At 43.2% G+C, this 26,884-nt stretch overlaps 1 protein-coding gene across 1 annotated transcript in view; it reads left to right on the top strand.

The window, feature by feature from the left end:
- Nucleotides 1-26,884, top strand: part of rab3gap1 (RAB3 GTPase activating protein subunit 1) — a 120,184-nt gene that overhangs the window by 90,255 nt on the left and 3,045 nt on the right. The window contains 2 exon segments of the mRNA XM_086091727.1: nt 18,911-19,026; nt 22,282-22,384. Coding sequence (XP_085947853.1) covers nt 18,911-19,026; nt 22,282-22,384 — 219 coding nt within the window.

Raw genomic sequence — 26,884 nt, 5'->3', positions numbered from 1 at the left:
TTTCTGCTCTTCCTTTTTACTTTTTTTCCCTTTTTGTGTTTCGTCCCACCTCGGTGGCACAAAGTCGCCAACAAATTTTTCTGTGACCCCGTGTGTCACCCAGCGACCACAGTTTGGACTCTGGCAGCACGCACTCCCCGTGCGTCAATCCGTACCTGCTCCATCCTCCGAGCGTCCCATCGCGGCGCGAGCTTGTTCAACGGCTGGTCTCCCTCTGGACGCAGACACGCAGCGGATCTCAGCCTCAGCAGCTGGACTTGGGCAGCTGAGACGCGGACCGCCTCGCGCGCAGAGAGTACAACTCTGGCTGAAGCCCCCGACCTCGCTTGAAAGCAACATCCACCTTGAGCCCAGCTGCACCGCCCCTTATCTGCCGGTATCTGTCTGTTTAGCCGCTATCTTGCGTGTGGTAACATTTTAGGAGCCGCTAGTGTGGAACGAGAGTGTAGCAGGATTGATTGAGAAAAGTAGAGCCAGTTACTATTGGAAGAATAGTGAGTTGTATGTAAATACGACGTGATAGAACTCGAGTTTGCAACTTGTAAATTTCAGCAGCCCGCACCTAACGTGTAGGAGAAGTTGTGAGTCGCGAGTGTGCTTTCTCTAAGCCGCAGACTCCAAATTAGCTCACTAAGAGCGGGTTAAGACAGGGAAGCTAAGACGTTAGCTGCATACCTGTACCGTGTACGCATTTCCATGAGGTGGTAGTCTTTGTGAAGTTTGAGCTGTGTGGTTTGTGGGGGCGTGGAATTGAGTACCTCCCCCTTTTGTCTCTTTAGCGAGCCATGCCTCAAGGCGGCCCCGCTGGGGTGTGAAGTCTCGTAGGTTGATAGGCTGTCAGTCAAGTGTTGGCTGCGAGACGAGCAACATCGAGCTTCGATCTGCTCGTCATTGCCTGTCAATCAAACCACTGCTGCTGTTTACTGCCGGTGGCCGCTCCGCGGTTTAAGCTATGCTAAGTGCTAACCCACTACACATTGCTTTGTAAATTGAACACCGTGTTGAGCGTTGCCCCCAACCCTTTCCTGTGTTTGTTTATTTAGTTACATTTTTATTTCAACTTTTAACTTGACTTTCCCAAAGAAATATGTTTTTTTTTATGTTGATTTTTTTTTTTTTCTGTGTTTGACCCAGCTTATGGGTTAGTCTCTGTAACACTAGTTAACTGTTGTTGCCCCTTTCCCATTTAGTAGAGCTACTCTTTGCCGAGTGAACCAAGTTGAATTTTGTTTTAACCATTTTTTCCCCTCTCCCTCCTTCTGTCTTTTTTTTCTTCTTATATCCTTTGTTTGTTGTTTGCAGCCCCACTGCAAATCTTCTCTTTTACTTATGTGTCTATTTCCCTTCTGACAGTTTGAGAACAGTGTGTATTGTTGACGACCTGCGAACAAAATTAGCATTGACTGAAGCCGAGGTTAACCGCCTCAGACAATGCCAGCAGGAATACGAGGCAGAGTTGGCTCAAATTAAACATGAGTTTCACGAGGAGCACCCCTTCCAGGAGCTCTACCCCCACACAGACCTCCTGAGCCCAGAGTTACAGCACCACAGCTGAAACTGCCACCTGAGTCCGGAGACTCCTGGAGGACGCCATCTGTGACCACCGCCAATTTAGGCCTGGCACAAGCCAGTGGTCGCGTCACCACGAGGCTTGGAACCATCAGGTGCTGACAGTTTCCAACGTGGACCCATGTCAACTCCCCTGTTGGAGAGACTCATGGGTGTGGCCTGGAAAGATTTGAACAAGCTGGCTCAAAATAACGCCAGGTTCGAACCGAAACCAGGGGGGTCCCATAACACATCAGAGTACCTTGAAGACATTGACTATCATCTCCAGAGGTTCCCAAAAGCAACCAGGGAGGATAAGTTGTACCTGATTAAAATGACGTCCAGACTGCTGGAACAGCAGCCTGCTGATGTGTTGTCTGATCCCTTGGCTCTGCACCAGGCCATGGCACGTGAATTTGATGGCTCTCCTGAGTTGACAGGCATGGAAGCCGCCATGTCCGTCAAACAGGGAAAGCAGGAGTCCCCTTAGGCTTTTTATAGTCGTCTTCGCGATGCCCACTTTGGGAATTGTAACAAACCCAATATGGAGGAGGACCAGTGTTTTCAAACGTTGTTCGCCCGAAGCCTTCAACAAAACCTCAACCACTACTTGGGATTGGCTTTCTGCCCTCAGACACTGACTAGCTCGCATTTGCGCGACCTAGCAGCTAGGGGCTATGCAAAATTGAAAATTTCAACCCCCAAGACAGCCGACGCCGGAATGTATCAAGTGGACGTGGGTCCCCCGTCGGAGCTTGAAGGAGCTTGCTCCCAGGTTCCGAGGGAAGACCAGTCTAAATCAAAAAGGTTGAACCAGTCCCGCGGCACACGAAACCGCAAGCCGCGTTCCAAAACCGACAGCCCGCTTGATGAGCAGTCAGACAAAGAAAGCCTAATTCGCGTTACAATCCAAAACATGATAAAACCCAACACGCGACAGCAACCGACTCCTGCCGTGAGTCTCGGAACCGCCAAGCCAATTCCGAGACCGAGCACAGCGCAGTTGCCGACAGCATACTGAAGGCACTCTTGAAATTGTTGAAAGATTTGTCAAAAGACCCGCCTTTATGACTGACCGACAGCCGGACGCCCACTGACTTGACCCACCCGCAGAGGTCACGAACGGGCCCTCCAGAAGCCGAAACTTGCTTACCTTGTAACCTCTGCCAACACGTCGCCCAGACCCTGACCGGTCTCAGCTCTGCACCATGACTCGGGCGCAGCCACTCCAGGGGAAAGCAGGCGCCTTCATGGGGAGCTCGGACACGACACATGCCAAGGCAGGACCTCTCACGTCCCCTCTGAAGGACCGGCTGAGAAGCCACAACACCTTCCTTTGTGACCTTGACCCGCCACCGCACACCACACAATTATCATTCCGATCCGCTTAGCGTGAGCGAACCAGGTCTTGAATCCGCGTTCTCCCAACCCCCACCGGAATTCATGAACCTGTCACTGTTTTGGGAGGCTACTCCCATTGTGGATGCCCCCCTCACCACTTTGATCTTGGTTCACAATCCCATGTCTCACGACGTTTGCATACCAAAAGCGACCCGCCTGGGTCTGCTCATCTGTTCCAACTTCCACGACTTCACTCTAGCGGTTCTAGGACACAGTCCACCTAACTTGTTCTTCACTGAAGACGCAGACTGCCGAAGACTCATCAGGCCATCTCAACTTGTCACGGTCAACCCTGCCCGTCCCACAAACGATGAAGACATCGTCCGAGTGGACCTGGGGGCAAACCAACAACTGGTGATTTACGCATTGAGCGCCTTGCCCCCAACGCCCTTCAGCTCCTCCTCTTAAAACCCAGAGACACCTCAACCAACCGCGGCCCAGAATGGGGACCTCCAACCGTACCCAGAGTTCGAGGCGCGCCGACGTGCTGCGATCCGACAAGGACCGCGAACGCTTACGCCAGTACAAGATTCTTATGAACCAGTACAGAAGACTATCGACGCCATGCTGGAAAAGGGCATCATTCGCCCCTGTAACAGCACTTACTCGGCTCCCTTGTGGCCAGTCTTGAAACCAAGCGACACATGGAGGCTGACCATTGACTATCGCAAACCGAACTAGCAGGTTCCTCTTTCGCAATGGCCCATGACACAACTTGAACAGGAACTTCCCAAGGTTCGAGAGGCCAAGTTCTTCACCACTATTGATGTGGCTTCGGGGTTATGGACGATTCCAGTGGACCCCAGGGATCAATACAAGTTGGCATTCACCTTTGGCAACAAACAATACACTTTCACCAGGTGTCCGTTCGGCTACGCCAACTCGCCGGCCGAATTTAACATCTTCCTCAACAAGGCGTGCTCCGACGTCACCACCAGATACAAATCATCATCTCGTTACTTTTCTTAACAGCCAACGCATTCGAGACGGCGTCGTGACGAACGTGCGCATTGCCGCCCGGCTTATGGCGCTACAAAGTTACGACGTTCGGTTCTCCCGTTTTCAGGTTGCTTTGTTGGAAATATCTCTACCCATTTTGAAAATGCATCTATAATAACTAGACAATAATGTTTTCCTTCGCGTTTACTCAATTCAATAAAATCCATATGAATTCATTGAAAACGATAAGTAGCCTGAGGAAACTGTCCCCGTTTAGGACGAACATTTCCTTGAGAATTATGTTTAGCACAAATCATGCAGCTTCTACAAAAATGTTTTGAAAACAAATTAAAGCCATAAGCTGTAAAATGTTGATTAATCCTTGACATCCCTCCCGTCGAGACATGGGAAAGGACCATGGCTCGATATAACAGCCCACTTAAAAATATTTTTGGGTAAACTAGGTTTATTATCTGTGCTGAAATAAATTCCATCTCGTAAAGTCGCACCTTTACTTAGCCATGATTTTTGTTCAAGCATCGGGCTTTGCTGTTGCATTTCAATAAGGACGTTGTTTTGTAAAATGCCACTTTTTGGGTATACAATCAGCTGCTCCTAGAAAGGGTAGTTTCGCCGCCTCTTTAGCTGCTCTGTCCACAAACGCGTTTCCTAAGGTAATTTCATCAGTTCCCGTGGTATGAGCTATGCATTTACATATAGCCACCTTTTGTGGCAATCGAACAGCATTTAATAAATCTGTTAAAAGCTCAGCGTGTGTAACAGGTTTTCCTGTCGATGTTATCATATCACCCCTATTTTTCCGATATTGTGCAAAAACATGGCAAGTAACAAACGCATATTGAGAATCCGTATAAATAGTAACTGACTTTCCTCTCATCAATTTGCAGGCTTCAGTCAAAGCAACAAGTTCCGCAGCCTGTGCGGAAAAATGCAAAGGAAGTGGTTCCGCTTTTAGCACTTTTTGTGATGAAACTACAGCAAACCCTGTTTGTTTTTTTCCGAATTAATTTCTTTGTGATGAGCCATCTACAAAAAGGACAATCCATCTTGTAATGGATGATGCATCCAAATCCAATCTACATTTTGTTGATTGTTCAGCTAGCTCCTGACAATCATGATATTCCCCTTCTTCAGGAAGAGGCATTAGTGTTAGCGGGATTCAGCACTGTGCACCTTTCCAGTGTAAGGTGTGGTTGCGACAACAAAATAGCCATACATGAGAGATGTCTTGCTGGCGTTAGAAAAAACATGTTTGTCTGCAACAATAGCGCTGCAACTGCATGCGGAACTTTCAAAATAAGAGAATGAAATAACACTATTTGTGCACTACTTTTTACCGCAAGGGAGGCTGCTACAACAGCTCTAACACATTTGGGCAGTGCACAAGCTACAATAGGCAATTGGCCTCATTTTGTTGCCATATTTTTGTGCCAACACAGATGTCATGTAACTTCCTTTACAATCAACCATTTGAATAGAAGGTTTTGAATAATCTGGCAAAGCTAAAGCCGCGCTAGACACTAATACTTGTTTTATTTCGCAAAAAGCTTTTTCAGCGTCAGACGTCCACTGCAACGGTGACGACATTTTTAGGTTATCTTCATACATAATTTTAGCGAGGGGAGCAGTTATTTTTAGCATAATTAGGAATCCATGCTCTGCAATAATTAGTAAGTCCTAAAAAAGACATCATCTGCTTTTTTGTCTGAGGTTTTGAAGCTTGTAGGATAGCTGTCTTTCTATCCTGTAAAATTGTGCGGCCTCCCCTATTCAAATTTTGTCCCAGATATTTTACTTCCTCCTTCCACAGCTGTAACTTATTTTTACTAACTTTATGTCCGTCTTTAGCCAAATGACAAAAGTGCTATAGTATCTAATTTACAAGTTTCTATATCAGGCGACGCAAGCAACACATCATCTACATAGAGAAGAACTTGACTCCCCACAGGCGGCTCAAATGTAGCCACCATAACTTGGGAATAAATTGTTGGACTCTAACAGTACCCTTGGGGTAACCTAGTAAATGTATACTTTTTCCCTTCAAACGTAAATGCAAACCAATATTGACTCTCTTTGTCCACGGGGTCAGAGAAAAATGCCTTACTAATGTCGACCACAGTAAGGCTTTTGCGTCTGGTCGCAATTAATTTAATAATGTCCTCTTTCTCTGTCTCGACCCTGGCCTCGATTAAACCCTCGGCCCTTATCTTGAAAACAAATTTGTGTTCCCCCCATATCCACGACAAATGTATCTGCCTTTTTCTTTTTAGACTGTAGAACCCGTTCAGCATGCAATGCCTGATTTATATATTGTTCCAGTGACCCAGTGGCCTTATCCACCCAATGTTTATCAATCCACTAACGAATGGTGTGGTAGGAATATGCGTGAAGTGCATTTTTTAATTGTTCCTCATACACGCTTCCTGCGGTATGATCCTCAGAAATGCCGCTGTTTGCCTTAAAACAAGCAGTCATTCTAACCTTGTAATCTTCAAATGGTTAATTTTCCTTTTGTGTCGCCCTCCCAATAGCCGTATAATTAGCTCTTTGTTTGAATTTTTCCTTTGTACATTCCATCAACCCATAAACTTCATTTCGGAGTTTAACATCATCATGTTCTAAAATATCACGGCCACGTTTGGGTTCCCAGCTGCCCTTAATGCTATGCCAGTCACATTTTAAAGCTGTCATCCAGACTTGCTGGACTTCCACACCATTTAGGTGGTACGACTTTCTTATGTCTTCCATTCGTTGTAAAAATTCAATAACATCAGTTTTATGAGATGTAATGCCTTCTACGGCCTTTTTTACATCTTCCTGTGTCCAAGTTCTGTGGACCAAAATAGTAGGAGATATATCATTAATATTGAGATTTGCTACCTCGATCATAGGAAAGGCATCTTCTAACTGCTTTTCAGGTGAGGAAAAGTTTCCTCTGATAGGGGATAAAACATTATTTCCCCAATTTTTTGAAAACGTAACCCTTTTTAGGCTTTCTCCTGCCTTTGTCTCCATTTTGCCGCTCTCATATTGAGGTGGAGGTGAGGGCGTAGGAGAGGGAGAAGACTCGGGTCGCGGCGGGTATAACGATATTTCGATAGGCTTAGGAGAGGGTGAAGAATCAGGAAGCGATATTTGACTTTTAGTAGGGGTACCCGGGGACAGCGCTCCCAATTTTGTATTTGGTTGAACCCCCGCAACCTGTGTTTCGTAATCTTCACTTCTATGAAACATAACTATTCTCCCTTCCTCGGGCTCGTCCCCTTTTGTCGATTATTTTTGTATTGAGACTTGTTTGTTTTTGTTGCTTCTTCTCTTTTCCGCAATTACCATCCAAAATTCAGTATCCTCAAGCCCATCTTTAGCCATTTTCTTGTTTTTTCGTTTTATTCTTATTTTATCCTGCAGGTTTACTATCTTTTGTGTGTTAAGCTGGCCAGCGAAGTCGTATTTTGTTATCCATAGATTAAGGTGTTTTATTTTTGAGGGACATTGACTTTCCACAAATTTCCAATCTTTACATGTACATTTTTCTTTTGGATCTTTTTTGTCGACATTTTTGCTGTTTGTTTTCCCCATTTTGGAGTCAGTGGTTTACTTGCTGTGACTATACTGGCTTTGTACCTGAACAGGGTGACAGTTACTTTCTGTCTGAGGTAATTCTCAAGCTTCTACCACAAGTGGCGGAGAATTCTTGCCTCTGCTTCCTCAGACAGCTGTCACAAAAATACCCTGTTCCAATGAGGTAGCTAACCTCCACTCACACTTTGCACAGACAATCAGTTGTTTTATATGGAGTTTAAACACGTGTAGGACACTCGCCCTTTTCACAGTTTTATAAACTTTCTCTGTCTCGTTACTTGATAGGGACAAGTATTGTCAAGATTTTCAAACACGGCATAGACCTCACTGTCTATCCTTTTAGTCATAGAGTAGTCCGCCCCCCTAACAGTTTTATTGACTACTCTGTCTTCGCGGAATTTAACTACGTACCCCCCCCCCCCCCCACACACCCAATTTTTTAATTGGCGCGCATTTCACCCATTCATAAATATATGAGAGTGAAATACTCACCAGCCGTGTCTGCGTTAACCCTCAGCCTCCAGATGCGGAGTCGAGGTCCAGTTCCCAAAAAGTGTCTTGCTGCTGAGGCCTCAGTCTTATCCGCCTCCGGGAGCTTCAGGTATCTTGCAATCCAGGCTCGAAGGACCAATTAAATGTCAGGTTCATCCGTAGACATTTGTAGAAATTACCGCTCAACAAAAGGAAGCAAAGACACCAAAGGTTTTGTTGTCAGCAAGCGAACAAGGAACCGAGACACAATCAATGCCCCCTGTCCTCCCGTTCTCCTTGGTTTTTATTGAACACAGCAAAAGCCCTTCCCAACCCATGCAAAGTGTGACTAATCAAAAACAGAAAGGTGTTTACATCAATCATATGTTATTCTAAGGCAAGGCATTTATGCTTAGTCATTTGTTTTGCCCAGTTATCAACCCTCGGCAGCCGTCGTCGTGCGTCAGCCGTGCACCAGTCATGGATCTGATAAGCGTCTCCTAGGCCTCAACTGCATCTGTCCAAGGCGATCTTCATACATACATATATACATACATATATATACATATATATGGGCGTTTGCATCTCTGCAAACGCCCATTCAGCTACTAGAATGTTGCGCTAACAGACCTAAGATTTTTCATCGTAAACGACTACCTCCGGTGGAGGGTCAATCAGGACCCCCGTTGAAGAGATTCTCCTCGACCTCCAAGTGCCTGAGACAGTCTCCCGGTCTTCATAAGAGAGTTATGCCCCATAGTAGAGTACCGGGTTTTGGATTTAAGAAGGCGAAAGTCCTTCTTCGCTTCTCTTCTCTCTTTTCATTTTAGTGAACTACTCGTTTCCCTAGTTACTCATGATTTGATACTAGCTATTTAGCCTTAGGATAAATTTTCATCTTTTTGTTTTGTTTTCGAACCTCGCGTTTTGTGCCTTTTTCAGGCCCGTGCCTGTTGTGAGACTCAAGTCCCTTATTTAGCCAACACAGTACCTAGTTAGGCACACACAGTTAAATGAACACACATATATGCACACTGAAACACAGCCCCTGCATACACATAACCCTGCAGATGGTAGGGAAAAGTTGCACCAGTGGTATGTCTTGGTTGTTGCAGTGGAGCGTGACTGGGACTACTGCCATCTGAACGTGGCTGAAACCCTGTCACGGATTATTTGACCCAGTCAACCTGGATATCCTGAAGACTCATCCCTCTTGATGAAGGGGGGATCTGTAACAATTATAGACCAGTCACCCTAGAGAAAAACGTTGGTCTCTTCATGGCATGGCATCAAAGTATTTTATGAGAAACCATCATTTTCACCCCTGCTGACATCCCAGACTGGCAGTCTGCAAACTCTTATCAAAGTCTTAAAACAACATGGGCCAAAAGGTCCGTTGGAATCCTGGTTAGTACATTCCAGCCTTCTTGGAGGTTACACGTGACCAGAGTGCCTCCAAGTGGTCACGATCAGAACTGCCCTCACATGAAACACCTATACTCCACAAAGCATTCTTACACATTTCACATAAGAAATTCATCACATACAAGTGAACTGAATGTTTCACGTCATGTTGTTATGTATTTAAAAAGGAATGTCATATGTATTTCAACAGGAATGATGATTGTAAACCCAGAGATTATTTAGTTACTCCGGAAAGAACAAAATGATCTCATGATGCGTTATTAGTTAATATGTGTAACGATAACATGTTTTGCTTGGAAAAACTTGACTTGCCAGCCTGACCAAATTTAATTCTTAATTATTAATTCTTTAATAATTTGGAATTTAAATGTCTCGGACTTGGGTTGAGCCATAAGAGGGACGGCGCCCGCACCCCCTTGTGACGGACACAACCCGCAACTTTAAAACAGTCGGCGCGAACCTCGTTCAGTGCTGTTGTTTCCGGCCCTCTCTTTCCTGCTTCACCTTTTTCAACTCTTTCACCTCGTTTGGCCCAGAACTGACAAAAGGACTCCCCGGTGCCGTGCCACATTTTTCAACCATGTGGCATCTCTGTTCCCTGAACGACCAAGTGTTTCGGACATCAAACCGCCGCCATGCTCCAAACCCCCGGCGCGCTTACCCCCGCAAAACGGACTTTCTGCTCTTCCTTTTTCCTTTTTGTCCCTTTTTGTGTTTCGTCCCACTTCGGTGGCACAAAGTCGCCGACGAATTTTTCTGTGACCCCGTGTGTCACCCAGCGACCACAGTTTGGACTCTGGCAGTGCACACTCCCCGTGTGTCAACCCGTACCTGCTCCATCCTCCCAGCGTCCCGTTGCGGCGCGAGCTGGTTCAACGGCTGGTCTCCCTCGGGACGCAGGCACGCAGTGGATCTCAGCCTCAGCAGCTGGATTTGGGCAGCGCGGACCTCCTCGCACGGCGAGAGTACAACTCCGGCTGAAGCCCCGACCTCGCCTAAAAGCGCCATCCACCTTGAACCGAGCTGCACCGCCCCTCATCTGCCGGGAGCCCCGAGCTGCGTCGCACCTACCTCATCTAACTGTGGAATAAAAAAAAAACACATTTCCTTTTCTTTTTGGGAGCAATTTTTTCTTCAATCGATCTTCCCTCCACTAGCTCGATTCAACTTACGCCAGTAAGTTGCACGTCTCATAGCCAATTTGACATATCGCTGGTGCAACTTCCATTTCAAACATCTCACAGATTTGGCAAGTCAAACCTTTCCTTTCTACCTTGTTAAGTTGTTCCTTTCTTATTTCTATTAGCTTCTTTTTTTATTTATTTTCTTTTCACCGTATTATAGTTAGGTAGGCAGTGTTTTGATTCTGTATGTGTAAACTTAGTAAATAAATGCATGTTTTTCTTAATTTAGTTCAGTCGGATTAGTAATTATTTTATTAATACAAAGATCCATGAACATTGAATGTGGCGACTTCAGATTATGAATAAATAAAGAAGGATTTGGATTTTATTCGTTGTGTTTCTCCAAAACTGAAAGTAAACAGAACGTGGTGCCCCTATAGGCGATTGAGGGAATTACGACTTCCTCAAGCGCCGATCAATTATGAGTCCAAGTCATATGACTCGAGTCCACACCTCTGTTTGGAACACACCCACCGGTCTACCTTCTTAACTCTTTGACTGCCATAAACGTTAAATAACGTTTAGTAAAAACCTACGGAGGGGCGCCAAAGACGTTAAAAGGCGTTCACTATGTTTTTTTTTGGAAACGGGTGGAGGAAAAACTTGGGCAGCTGTGCTGAAAGTATCAAGCAGATCTAGTTAGTATAATGACTCGTTTTGGCCCCTAGATGGCAGCGATGACTCTCTTTGGACAAGATTGGGTGGGCGTCAGTAGAAGACGTGAGGCGGAGCTAGAGTGTTGAGGGTACAATGGCTGATGAAGCAACAATGGCGACCGGTTGCAAGCAGCTTACGCTTGAGCATTTTTTTCAAAGACGGAAAGCATCGATCAATACTAAAAAGCGCATTGATGTCGACGATGATGATGATGGTGACGCCGAAGTTGGAAGCGTTGACGCGACCGTTAAGCCTCACCGGCTAGCGATGTTAACGCCTGAAAACGCGGAGCAAAGCCGACCGGGCACTTCTGCACAAGCGGACATTTGATCGGACGATGGAGAGTAGTCGAAAAGCATCGACCAATGCACATTGATGATGATGATGATGGTGACTCCCGAGGTTGACGCCGAAGTTGGAAGCTTTGACGCGCGACCATGGTCACGTCATAAAGCCTCACCGGCTAGCGATGCTGACGCCGGAAAACGCGGAGCAAAGCCGAGCGGACATTCGATCGGACGATGGAGAGTACCCCGAGTCCAATGCATATTCATCGGAGGAGCGAGTACAGTCTGATCACGGAGAAGACACTGGTTCTGGACTACGATGCCACCATGAATGGAGTGGATAAGATGGATCAGAACATCTACCACCCGGTATAGGAACTAAAGGACATGAGGAAGCCAGACGTAACACCACCGTAACGTAACCGTAGCATGATCCTGATAGTAGACTTGATGGCAACACACACTGCAGTATATACTTGCTATTCCCCGGAAAAAACGACCGGCAAGAAAGTGTAGCGTCTGCACGCGAAGAGGCAATCGCAGTGAAACTAATCTGTTGTGCAAATCCTGTTGCGTCTCCTTGCACACAGGGGAGTGTTACACAAAAAGAAAAACTGTAGTTGAAACATCCACATAATTGTAAATAGTACCACAGTTGCACACATTTGTAAATAGTTTGCCAAATTGTTGTCAAATTGTTACACTGTTGAATGTAAATAAACGTATTTTGCTATCAAAAAAACACTTTTTCATTCTTGGTGGTAGTGTTTTATAGAAGTAAAGCACTATTTAGATGTTTGTGGCATCATTCATGGAAAAAAAAAAAGTTCAAAATTCACTAGAGTGCATGAAATAATATCGTTTCACTAAAAGCTTGATTTCTCCGTATTTTGGTCCAAAACACAAGAGCATTTGGGTGAAACTAACCATTTTCTATTGTTGATTACTGAAGAACGGAATAAGGTAGAAACAAACTTTTTTTTTCTGATGAAAGATGGGAGTTCAATCTTTCATTTGGTAGTATGTGTGTTTCCATAGTCCAAACAGAAAATCTTTTGTGGACCTTGAAAGATCAGTCAAAATGTTTAAATCGGCTGGCACTCACAGCATCCCTTTTCTGAAAACGTCTGGCAGTCAAAGAGTTAAAAAGGGGGACCATAAACCCGGTCTGCCAATCCCGATGTCCATGCAATGTTGTAGAGGCGAGTCAACCAGGTCAGCCCCAGTTTTTCTTGTCACAATCAAATTTTGAACATGTTCAACAAAAACTGTTAAAACTGTTTGCGAATGTCTTTGTAACCTTGAACAAACCCTGACGGAAAAAAACATGTGCATACTTGGTTGGTTTGGTTTATGGTTTTATTGAACATATGAACATAAAGAAAACACATTACACGTTCAAAATATAAGTTGAAGTAAAAAAAGAAAAACAACAATAGGAAGAAAGAAAAGTACTAGGGTAGGAGGAAGTTAAAAACGTATCTTGTCCTACCCCTTATTCGTTTTATGTTGGTAAAATGATCAAGTTAATGTATTTTAGCAAAAGGAAATGTATAAACCTAGTCATATATACAAGTGCACTTTAACATACGCACATTTGCCAGCGACATATGTACATGAAATTCATAGGCATAAACCATAATACATTTATAAATCATACTCACATATACAATTTTCATTACACTCATACCGATACAGCTAAAGAAATTACAGCATATGTACAATTTTAACAGCTCATGTCTGATGTATTTTTTTTAAAACTTTGCTTTTAAAAAAAAAAGTTTAATTCCACAAGTGACTGACATCTTAGCAGATCAGTTCCAAAATTATTCCATAAATTAACACTTTTTACAGAAACACACTTTTGCTTAACTCTTTGACTGCCTAGCATTTTCAGAAAAGAGAACATGTGGGTGCCAGCTGATTTAAGCATTTTGACTGATCTTTCAAGGTCCACAGAAAATGTTGTGTTTGGACTATGGAAACACAGATACTACCAAATGAAAGATTGAACTCTCATCTTTCATCATAAAAAATCAACAATAGAAAATAGGTTAGTTTCACCCAAATGCTCTGTTTTGGACTAAAATACGGAGAAATCAAGCTTTTTGTGAAACGATATTATTTCATGCACTCTAGTGAATTTTACACTTCTTTTTGTCCATGAATGATGCCACAAACACCTAAACAGTGCTTTACTTCTGTAAAACGCTACCACCAACAATGAAAAAGTGTTTTTTGATAGCAAAATACGTTTATTTACATTCAACAGTGTAACAATTTGACAAAAAAATTTGGCAAACTATTTACAAATGTGTGCAACTGTGGTACTATTTACAATTGTGTGGATGTTTCAACTACACAGTTTTTCTTTTTGTGTGGTATATTATGTAAAACTCCCCTGCGTGCAAGGGGACGCAGCAGGATTTGCACCTGCTTGATTTGTGATTAGTTTCACTGCGATTGCCCCTTCGCGTACAGACCCTATACTTTCTTGCCGGCCTTGTTTTCCAGGGAGTAGCAGGTATATACTGCAGTGTGTGTTTGGCCATGTTGTCATCAAGTCTACTCTCAGGATTATGATACGGTGACCTGGTGTTACGTCTGGCTTCCTCATGTCCTTCAGTTCCTATACCGGGTGGTAAGAAATGTTCTGATCCATCTTATCCACTCCATTCATGGTGGCATCGTAGTCCAGAACCAGTGTCTTCTCCGTGTTCAGACTGTACCCACTCCGATGAATATGCATTGGACTCGGGGTACTCTTCATCGTCCGATTGAACGTCCGCCTGTGCAGAAGTGCTCGGTTCGGTCGGGGGGGTCGTGGGGGGTGCGGGGGTTGGGGGCCGGTGGGGTGCCTGGTGGGCCTGCAGTGCCCCGTCCTGCTGCGTTGGGCCGGGGGCGCGGGCCGTGTTGGGGCGGGGGGCGCTCCTGCTCCTGGGTTTGCTCTCCGGCCGGTGGCCCTGGCGGGGCCCGGGGGTCGTCCTTTGGCGCTGCCGCGGCCTGGGGGGCCCTGAGGTGTTGCGCTTGCTCTGTTCCGGCGGGGGTCGACGGCTCCCCTCTTTGGTGGAGATTTTCATGCATGCCAGATCCACCACACCAGCATCTACCGAAACTCAGACACAATCTGTTTCCTCCTCAGGTTATTGAATCGGTGGAGGCTGGTGTCTGCGGATCTCACGCGGCTTCGTCTGTCCTTCCTTCCTTTTCTCGGTCTCTCCTTTGGTCTCTTGAGGCCTCCCTGATTTTATGTTTTTTGGATTTGTTGGGGTCTGGATGTTTCTTGGGCTGGGGAGGAGTTCTGGTGGGGGGTGTCTGGTCGGTGCTGGATTTCACCTTCCTTGGTTTTCTTTGGTCCCCTCGGGTCTCCTGGTGTTCGGTTTAGGTGAACGGTATGAGATTTTTTCTAATAGGTTTTCTGGTGAGCTAACAAATACACGCACGCACGCACGCACAAAAAAATAAATAAAATAAAAATAAATTATATATATATATATATAAAAAATAATAATAATAAAAAAATAAAATAAAAATAAAAGAGCAATGATGATAACATTTCCGAATGAACAATACTGAGCTCTTAAGAAGAGAAAAAAAAAAAAATCAATGTGCTCTTTAGCATTGGTTGATGCTTTTTCGTCTTTGAAAAAAATGCTCAAGCATGAGCTGCTTGGTCGGCATTTTCGCTTCCTCAGCCATTCTCCCCTCAACACTCTAGCTCCGCCTCACGTCTTCTACTGACTCCTACCCGATCTTGTCCAAAGAGAGTCATCGCTGCCATCTAGTGCCCATAAATAGTCATTATACTAACTCTATCTGCTTGATACTTTCAGCACAGCTGGCCAAGGCTTTCCTCCACCCGTTTCCCCCCAAAAAAACATAGTGAACGTCTTTTAACGTTTTTGGCGGCACTCATTTGGATTTTACTAAACGTTATTAAACGTTTTTGGCGGTCAAAGAGTTAATATTTGTTCTTGTTTTATTTTTTTACCCCTTATGTTATAAGGAGTCTCTAATATCAAACAGCTTCTGAGTACTGTGGCAGAGTAGATTGTTGTGTACTTTATTCATTATTTGTGCTATTTTGAATTTGATTTAATAAATAGAGAATGAGTTGGTTCTGTATATTTTGATTGATTAATAAATCTTATGGCTCTTTTTTGCAGTTTGAAAACAGGATCGGTATTTGTTTTATGTGTTTACCCAGATTTCCATACAATAGGTCAGATATGGTGATCATAATGAACAATATAATGTGTATAATGATTTCTTATTCAAGGCATCTTTAGTTTTAGAGAGTATCCCTATAATTTTTGACATTTTCCTTTTGACATTATGTGTGACTTTCAACATAATTTTTTATCAATAACTACTCCAAGAAATTTATTTTCATACAATCTTTCTATTTAAATTAAATTTACCATAATTTTGACCTGTTGTGTGGTTTGTCTAGTACCAAACAATATATACTTTGTTTTATTTAAGTTAAGTGATCATTTGTTCATATCAAACCAATTTTTTAAATATGTTTAATTCATACTCCACAGTTGTCAGAAGCTACTTCAGGTTTTCTGTTGAACAGTAGAGAGTTGTGTCATCGGCGAATAAGACACTTTTGAATATTTTTGAGACACAACATATATCATTTATACACAAAATAAATAATTTGGGGCCTAGCACAGACCCTTTTGATTGTATATTGCCAAACTGTAAGTACTGATATCTATTGTTGTGGAATTTTCAGCAGTTCGGCGAGATGAATGAAACAGTCTGGAAAACGATTTGTCATTTGGGTTCCTTTATATTTGAAGCTTCAAATATACACTAGTCTCACAGAGCAGTTTACAAGGTCGTGGTCTGTGAGAGAGTGCATCAGAAATAATTCCTAACTATGCTGCCTAGTTAGGAATTTGGGAGGAGAAGGGAGGATCAGCTTAGGCAGGAAGGGAAACAGTCTGTTCTGAGCAAGCATATCAGTTCAAGGTTTACTTTGGTATTGCTTTCTTTCCAAGGAATGAAACGCCCTTTGTTAAAGAAAATACAGGTGTCCACAATACAGTAGGCTATAAACTTACAGTATGTTAATATGTACTGAATAATTGTTTTTCATAACACTGTTATCCAAATAACTTTTCATCCATTTATATACCAAACCTCTTATGCCTTATCTTTCTAATTTATTTATTAGTATAGAATGATCTATAGTATCAAATGCTTTTTTTTTTTTTATCTATAAAACTTCCAACAGTAATTGTTTTATTATCTATGTTAGTAGATATTGTTTCTACGAGTTCAATGACTGCCATTGAGGTGGTCCGTTTTTCACTAAACCCATATTGATTTTCACCTAAAAGCTTATGTTTTTCAATGAAATTGTCCAATCTATATAAAAATATGTTTTCTAGAATTGTTGAGTACTGTGGAAGCAGTGATATTGGTCTATAATTAGTGAAAATATGTTTTTCTCAATTTTTATGAATTGGAATAACTTTTGCTATTTTCATTTTTGATGGAAATATACCGGCTTAAAACGACAAATTACATATATATGTGAAAGGTTGCACAACATATTATATAATACTTTTTACTAATGTCATATCAATGTTGAAGCAGTCAGTGGACTTTTTATTTTTTAATATTTTAACATTGAATTATTCTGTATCATTAACAGCATTAAGCCACATAGTAGATTAATTATCATTATTATGTTTTTTTTGGCTCAGGGATTTCTTTTGCCAAATTACTGCCAACATTAACAAAATACTCATTAAAATCATTAGCTATGTCTAAAAAAAATTTAATAACAAAATTTTTATCTTTTATCAAATGCTCTTCATCTATTTTTTTTAGGTTTTTGTAACTACATGATTTAGTATTTTCCATATTTCTTTCTTACTTGTTCGTATAATATTCAATAGTTTATTTTTGTACGTCTTGTACTTTATTTCAGCTTCCGTAGTTCTCAATTTAATAAATATTTTGTATAAAAAAAAAATCTTTTTACATGCATTCTCTATCCCCTTCATCATCCATGCCTTATTTAGACCTTTATATTTTCTTGTGACTTTCATTATTGGACAATGTTTATTGTATAGAGAAATAATGGTAGACTAAAATGCACTGTATGCGATATTGAGATCATCATTTGAATAGACCTCAGACCAATTATATTTTTCTAAATCCAACTTGAAGGCAGCCATGGAGCGTTGTGTTCTTAGTCTGGTTTCTGATGTGTAAGTTATTGTTGGTTTTATTTTTTTATCAAAATAGTCTTGGAAGATTGCAAAGACCAGAAGATGAACATTTATATCATTAATAAGAAGTCCACTTTCTATTTTATGGTCAATTTTATTTATGAATATGTTATCTATTAGTGTAGCTGTATACATTTTTATTTTGTTAGGTTTCATAATTACAGGGAATAAATTATTACTATACATTGTATTTATAAAATCAGTTGTTTTCTGATGCCCCTTCGGATTCCTGGCTCCTGGGTTTGCTCTCCGGCCGGTGGCCCCTGTGGGGCCCTGGGGGGTTGTGCTTACTCTGTCCTGGCCGGGGTCAACGGCTCCCCTCTTTGGTGGAGGTTTTCATGCATGCCAGATCCACCACACCAGCATCTACCGAAATTCAAACACAATCTGCTTCTTTCTCTGGTCATTGAATCGGTGGAGGCTGATGTCTGTGGATCTCACTCTGCTTCATCAACCCTTCCTTCCTTCCTTTCCTCAGTCTCTCCTTTGGTCTTTTGCGGTCTCCCTAATTTGTTGGAATTTAGATGTTTCTGGGGTTGGTGAAAGATTCTGGTTGCTAACCCGGTGGGTAGTAGGTGATGTCTGGTCGGTGCTGGATTTCCCTTTTCTTTCTTTTCTTTGATCCTGATTTCACTTTCACTTTCCTGACAACTTCACGAGTCTAGCGGGATTCGGAAGTATTCGGTTTAGGTGAACGGTATGGGATTTTTAATAGGTTTTAGGTGAATTAATGAGCACACACGCACGCGCACATGCACACACACACCTGCACACGCACATACGCACATACAAAAAAAAAAGAGAGAAAGAGCAATGATGATGACATGTCGAATCGGTAAGATTACCGAATGAACAATACTGAGCTCTCTCAAGGGGGGGGAAAAAAAAGAATAAAATCTATTGTCACAAACAACAAGTAAGCGATACGATACAAGCTCAAGCTTGAACACAGGAGCGCCGATAAACATGAAACTTCACAAAGAAAAACACAAAGTGCAAATAAGACCTATTATTAGACTGTGTTCATTGTATTTATATTCAATGGTGTGTTTCAGTTTCAGCACGTTTATTTTAAGACATGATTGGTTTGAATTTTATCCTGCTCGAATTTCATTCATTTCTGACATTTCCCTTCCTTTAGGATTGCATTGACTTTTTAATTGCCATGGAGATGGTCATCGCCCAGTTTCGGTCTCTCAAGACAAAGTTTGGTATTGCAGAGGCTGAGAATGAAGAGGAAAGAGAGAAACTAAGACAGTAAGTTATACAGGTGCTGGTCAAAAAATTTGAATAATGAGGAAAAGTCCATTTATTTCAATAATTTGTTTCAAAAAGTGAAACTTTGATGTTCTATTAGTTCACCACACACAAAGTGAAATATTTCAGGCCTTTATTTAAATTTTGATGATTACAGCAGAAATACACAAAATCCGGAGTTTCACGAAATTAGAATATTGTAACAAAGGTAATATTGAATATTGTAGGCTCCCTGTGTCTCAGTCTTGCCAGCTAGTTAATGCAAAACAACTGCAGAAGGTTTCCTCAGCCTTTAAAGGGTCTGTATCACCGTACTTTAAGCACTTCCACTGTTAACTTAAGGCATATATGTGATTAAATATTACCTTTGGCACCATGGTGATATAATTTCTTATGAAATATGAGTTATTTTGCTGGCTATTTTTCTAAGACGGTAGGTTCGGTAAAACGACAGTTATGTACGTATGTAACTACGGTTCTATGAGTCCCGAATGACCGCCAGGTGTGGCGGTGCTGAACACCAAAAGTGCAGTCTGCGCGTGCAGACGAGAATACATACCAAAAGGACACGTAGTCCTCGTCGTCTGGGTGATCCGTGCCGTGTGTATAAAAGGGCATGGAACCCGGAACTTGAAGACGATCCCTCAGAACCCACTCGTGCGAACACGAGGATTCCGAGGGACAAGCTACCCTGGCGGTCTGAACAGTGGCACTAATTCTATAGTCTTGGGCTTAAAAATGCCTAAGCCGCCACCTTGTTGCAGTGGAGCGATATGTATGTCCCAATGATCCTAGGTTGTTGTTGTCTGGGGCTTTATGCCCCTCGCAGGGTCAACCATAGCAAACAGGTCCTCGGTGAGAAATCAGATAAATCACAGTATGTAAACCCCCTATGATGAGAAATTGCTTGGACTAAGTTTTTCCGGGGCCTACATCTGGTGGTGGGGCTCGTTGGCAAGTGCCTGGTGGCTGTGCCTACACCCATTGTGCCCGGCCAAACACAATCTGCAACATTCGCAAATTTTGAGGTTGTCGTCTGTGACATTACCGGCATATTGTGAATGTGACACATTTGCACGATTTCTGACAACCTTTGAAACAACGCGCGAATTTTGTAAAATTTTTGATGACGGCAACAAATTGCAACTAATTGAGACATATTTGCGATGTATTTGCCACCATTTCAGACTATTTGCAACTATTTAACAATTTTCGAGACTTCCTGGAGAAGTAGGTTGGGCTGGAGCAGCCCATATAAAAAGGTGCGCTATCTCCAGCATTCAATTTCCAAGTGTTCTCCCTGGAAGAAAGATTTTAAATTGGTGGATTAAAATAGTTTATTTTTTATTTTTATTATTATTAAATACACATAACCTAAAATTTGGTTGAAATTGATCCAAGGGTTCTGTCCTATTTTTGATCACAAATTGGACCTTTATTCCAGAGTGTAAACACAACAGAAACATGTAAATGAATTTTTGTGATGGGTTCAATAGGTGCTTTGACTGGGGATATGGTGGGCCAGCGTTTCATATAGTGCAACAGACTAGTGCTTTTGGAAATCACGGCACGCGGGCAGAGCCTGACAAACAGCAAACACAAGCGCTCTCTGTGTAGTACACGGAAGTCAGCGTGAATTTATGAACAGTGGCCTATGTAGATCTTTGCCAACATAATTACGGTGAATTACGACGACATTACGAGCAAATGCGCATCTTGGCGAAACGATGGATTGGCAACAATGTCGACAACTATTAACAACAATTAACTACCAATAATTACGAACACAAATGCAACATATTTGGACTAATTCCGAACCCTGTTGAACTCTGGCGAAACGCAATTTTCTCAGCGTTCGGCAACGTTCACAACTCAGTGGGAGGGGGGCTTTAGACACATCTCTGCAACATCAATGGGCATCAGGCTCAGTGCCTCTGGATTGGTAGATGGCATACCGTATTTTCACGACGACTGACATTAAAAGGCGCAGTCTCCGTTACGGGTGCTATTTCTGTATTTAACACACCAATAAGGCGCACCGCACTATTGGGTGCAGGCACAGTTACGCTAGCTCAAAACATATGGTAGCATGCTTTCACATTAAAACATACGCTAGCATGCATGTTAATGTATGTTTTTATAAAAGGCAGCGTAGCAAAACTGAGTTCGGTTGTACTTTATTGAAGTATTTAACAATGTAAACAGTAAGTTTTGTTGTACTTGAAATATTTAACAATGTACTCACGTTACTTTTAATCAACCCTCATCCACAAATCCCTCAAAAGTCCTCATCTTCTGTATCTGAACAGAACAGCTGGGCTAGTTCTCCGTCAAACACGCCCGGTTCCCTTTCGTCATTGTAGTATTGTCAGAGTCAGTCTCGTTCTTGTGCAGCTCCTCAGAAATGATACCTTCTTTTGCTAAAGCTCTATTAGCGCAAGCAGCAGACACGTTTCGCCCAAGCATGCACAAACCATTCACAAATTGTGCCGTGCTCTAGCAGTTCCATAAAGCAAAAGCAGTGGGCACCAAGATGTCGTATTGTATCTTAACCCGGCCCTGATTGAGGACTGGCAGGCATGAGAACCCATCAGACTCGCGTCAACTTTCAGTAGAGTCTTTAAGGGTTCTCATGCCTGCCAGTCCTCAACCAGGGCCGGATTAACTGTAAATAAGCAATATGTAGGCACTGCTGACTGTCTCTCTGTGTAGAAGCACTCGGCCGAGACACTCCCACACAGACAGTCAAGCGGAGTGCCAAAGTTGCACAACATTACAACATTTACAGATTTTGGAACTTGGTGCACACAAAAGACGCACCTCATTATAAGGCGCGCCGTTTTAAGTGTGACTTATAGTAGTGAAAATACGGTAAATATTATTATCATCATCTTTACTATCCATCTCATTATGTCAAGACGTAAACAGCAGATGAAGTGGACCGTTTATTTACCACTTTTAATTAAATCAGGGAATGTATTGGTTGAGCCATGGATCAAATACCTATTGTGAATTTTGTCATTCAGCTGCTTTATAGAGCAGTTCTAATTCCTGCTAGGCATTTTTTTACACTATAAACAATACAGTTATGTAAGAACTGGCTTCCTGAGGGCAGCCATAACATGGCCCACAGTGAAAATAAATTATGGGTGAAGGAGGATATTTGGGAAATAATTGGGGTCATTGCTGAATCTGTCAGCATTTAAGTTTGATCACTTGACCATTTGATCACTTGACTTTTCTTTGCATTTTCAGTTTTCTTAACTCTCTGCTAGAAGAGCCAGAAGTTGTGGTGAGTGGAGCTGGTCAGGGAAAGGTTGGTGGCATCATCCACAGGCTCTTTATGAATGTGCATGAGGTAAGCATCTCTACATCATCGTTTGCGCGCGTGTGTGTGTGTGTGTGCGCGCGTGTGTGTACGTGTGCGCGCGTGTGATATGTGGACTAGAGAAAATGAGAGAGTTTGGTTGAAATGCGTGCTGAGAGCTCGGCTCTCTGATCAAAACATTTTGCCTTTCTGTTTTTATACTGCTCCTAGGGAGAGCACTTTTAACATTGTTCCTCCTGAGCTTTTTATCTGGCTTTTTTTAAGTCGGCCGTTCAAATCTGAACAGCTGCGGACTCAGGCGGACTAGCCCCCCAGCTTTAGGGGCGCAATATGCCTCCACTCACCTGTACGTCATCCTGCAGGTTTGAGCCAAAGAGTAGCTAAATTTGGAGCAGCAGATATCCACACTGTTTAAGATCCAGGAGGATTGCGATAGGGAGGTGATTATGGGCAGAACTCTGGCCACTGCCACCTCTGCCCAGTTATCCGATACGGAGTAGGGTTGTGTTGGAGTCTCGGCCCGCAGGCGGATAGTCCTGGGGGTGTCCTCCCTGGGGTGCTCGCCGTTGCCCTACCAACAGACCGATGCTGAAGGTTAGGATTATTTTGTTCCCTTGGCAGTGATCGTATAATTCAGATGTTCCATGTTTAAAGGAGGCTCCACTTAAAGAAACTAGCCAGTCGAGTTGCAAAATGACCAAGTCCAGCAAGCTGCAAAAATAACTAAGTCCAGCAAGTCCGTTTCAGAGGAAAAAATGAGGAAGTCCTGGTGACCGGGTCCCGCTGTAGACAAAAATTTTGCGAGACACATCCTGCGCAGGGGGATTAAGAACTCCGTCGAACAGAGAGCTGCACTGGTTTTTATAGCCTTCTTAGACCCATGCCCCAAACATTTTTTAGGGTTATCATATTAACATAACTAATTTTTATTGGCTCCTTAACATAATTCCACACCCACTTATTAGTCTGATTAGGTTTCTTTTAGCCTCTAGCGTGCACCATAGGCTTACAAATGAACATGACCCTGACTTGATCTTTTGACTGATCCATGACCGGGGACTTTCCCACTTTGTTAAGCTCCCACCATGAGACAACAGAATTGCTGACTCAGCCAAAGCTGTTGATCATTCAAAGTCCACACCTTGCAATACTGCTATTGCCGTCTTTTTTAGCCCACTTGACAAGTCGTCCACAAGCCGGGGGGGGGGGGGGGGGGGCTGTTGGCCGGTGGGGTGCCTGGTGGCCCTGCCGTGCCCCGTTCTGCTGCGTTGGGCTTGGGGCGTGGGCCATGTTGGGGTGGGGGGCGCTCCTGGCTCCTGGGTTTGCTCTCTGGCCGGTGGCTCTTACGGGGCCCAGTGGGGTTGTGCCTTGGCGCTGCCGCGGCCTGGGGGGCCCTGGGGGGTTGTGCTTGCTCTGTCCTGGCCGGGGTCAACGGCTCCCCTCTTTGGTGGAGGTTTTCATGCATGCCAGATCCACCACACCAGCATCTACCGAAATTCAAACACAATCTGCTTCTTTCTCTGGTCGTTGAATCGGTGGAGGCTGATGTCTGTGGATCTCACTGCTTCATCAACCCTTCCTTCCTTCCTTTCCTCAGTCTTTCCTTTGGTCTCTTGAGGTCTCCCTAATTTGTTGGAATTTAGATGTTTCTGGGGTTGGTGAAAGATTCTGGTTGGTAACCCAGTGGGTAGTAGGTGATGTCTGGTCAGTGCTGGATTTCACTTTCACTTTCCTGACAACTTCACGATTCTAACGGGATTCTGAAGTATTCGGTTTAGGTGAACGGTATGGGATTTTGAATAGGTTTTAGGTGAATTATTGAGCACTCACTCACATGCACGCACATATGCACACACACACCCGCACATGCACATACTCACGCACATGAAAAAAAAGAAAAAAAAGAGAGCATGTCTAATCTGTAAGATTACCGAATAAGCAATACTGAGCTCTCTCAGGAAAAATAAATAAATAAATACAGAAGACAAACAGCACGTGATAATGAACAACCAACTGTTTTTCATTTTTTAGATAATCAACTTTTTTTCTTTAACTCTTTGACTGCCATAAACGTTAAATAACGTTTAGTAAAAACCTACGGAGGGGCGCCAAAGACGCTAAAAGACGTTCACTATGTTTTTTTTTGGAAACGGGTGGAGGAAAGCCTTGGGCAGCTGTGCTGAAAGTATCAAGCAGATCTAGCTAGTATAATGACTCGTTTTGGCCCCTAGATGGCAGCGATGACTCTCTTTGGACAAGATTGGGTGGGCGTCAGTAGAAGACGTGAGGCGGAGCTAGAGTGTTGAGGGGACAATGGCTGATGAAGCAACAATGGCGACCGGTTGCAAGCAGCTCACGCTTGAGCATTTTTTTCAAAGACGGAAAGCATCGATCAATACTAAAAAGCGCATTGATGTCGACGATGATGATGATGGTGACTCCGAGCTTGACGCCGAAGTTGGAAGCGTTGACCGTTATGATCACGTAGTAAAGCCTCACCGGCTAGCGATGCTAACGCCGGAAAACGCGGAGCACAACCGACCGAGCACTTCTGCACAAGCGGACATTCAATCGGACCAATGCACATTGATGATGATGATGGTGACTCCTGAGGTTGACGCCGAAGTTGGAAGCGTTGACGCGCGACGATGACCACGTCATAAAGCCTCACCGGCTAGCGATGCTAACGCCGGAAAACGCGGAGCACAACCGAGCACTTCTGCACAATCGGACGATGGAGAGTACCCCGAGTCCAATGCATATTCATCGGAGGAGCGGGTACAGTCTGATCACGGAGAAGACACTGGTTCTGGACTACGATGCCACCATGAATGGCGTGGATAAGATGGATCAGAACATCTACCACCCGGTATAGGAACTGAAGGACATGAGGAAGCCAGACGTAACACCACCGTAACGTAACCGTATCATGATCCTGATAGTAGACTTGATGGCAACACACACTGCAGTATATACTTGCTATTCCCCAGAAACGGCCGGCAAGAAAGTGTAGCGTCTGCACGCGAAGGGGCAATCGCAGTGAAACTAATCTGTTGTGCAAATCCTGTTGCGTCTCCTTGCACGCAGGGGAGTGTTACACAAAAAGAAAAACTGTCGTTGAAACATCCACATAATTGTAAATAGTACCACAGTTGCACACATTTGTAAATAGTTTGCCAAATTGTTGTGTCAAATTGTTACACTGTTGAATGTAAATAAACGTATTTTGCTATCAAAAAACACTTTTTCATTCTTGGTGGTAGTGTTTTATAGAAGTAAAGCACTATTTAGGTGTTTGTGGCATCATTCATGGACAAAAAGAAGTGTAAAATTCACTAGAGTGCATGAAATAATATCGTTTCACTAAAAGCTTGATTTCTCCATATTTTGGTCCAAAACAAGCTCATTTGGGTGAAACTAACCATTTTCTATTGTTGATTACTGAAGAACGGAATAAGGTAGAAACAAACTTTTGAATGAAAGATGAGAGTTCAATCTTTCATTTGGTAGTATGTGTGTTTCCATAGCCCAAACAGAAAATTTTCTGTGGAACTTGAAAGATCAGTCAAAATGCTTAAATCGGCTTGCACTCACAGCATCCCTTTTCTCAAAACGTCTGGCAGTCAAAGAGTTGAAAAAAAAAAAACTTTAACTATGCTTTAGCAGCACACTATTTTCCTCTCTGAATCTCTCCCCATAGATTTTGGTCTATGCGACGATAAGCGATTTTGGGGAACTTTGGGGACCACTGCTCGCTAGCGCGGCTAGCTTGTTGCTAGCTGACAGCCTCCGTTAAACGCTGGTAATGTCAGCGCATGTATGTCTTACTGCCCTTAACCCGAGCTTGAACTTGATTTCAGGACAAAGTTGTGTTACTGCCGTCTGTCGCAAGTGTGGTGCCATCACAAACTCTGAATAGACGAGTCACGTCAGCCCTTATGCTGACTTATGCCGTGGCGACACGCTTCCGGTAAAAACTTCAAAATAAAAGCGCTATAATGCATTCATCTCATACTACAGTACTTGGTAATGTGAGGTTTATTTAGAAATTAAGTTGATCTCACCGCGTTGGCGCCATTTACTGTCATGAATACTGCCCTTCGCTTGACTACAACTTCCTCAGTAAACAGATGACACGTCCCATTTCTGCTGTTCTCCTTCTTTTCTGCTATGCGCTCTTGTTTACAACTGACAGTATAAACGTGTCGACACTCAACGTCAACATGTGCCGGGGGAGAGGGGGACACTAAATGTCAACAGTATGTTGTGCGCACCGACGTATTTACGTCATCGGCTAGTCATAACAGGCCTAATGCGATGATGTCACCAACATGCGCTACCACGGTAAGGCGGTAAAGTCAAAATCTCTACCTTCGGCGAAATGTATACCTTATGTTGAATATGCCGTTTATATCGCCCAGCCCTAACTTGATACCTTTAAAATTCCAGAAATGGCTAAATTTAAATATATCAGTTGGTTAGTATGACGGTGATACAGTATCTCGGGGTGTCCAAAATTGGCAACGGTCT

This window comes from Leptonotus elevatus, chromosome 12 (assembly GCF_054856555.1).
Source record: "Leptonotus elevatus isolate MCC_2025b chromosome 12, RoL_Lele_1.0, whole genome shotgun sequence".
Classification (NCBI taxonomy): Eukaryota; Metazoa; Chordata; class Actinopteri; order Syngnathiformes; family Syngnathidae; genus Leptonotus; species Leptonotus elevatus.
The sequence above is the reverse complement of the archived record's forward strand: the minus strand, read 5'-3'. Positions and strand labels throughout refer to the sequence as shown.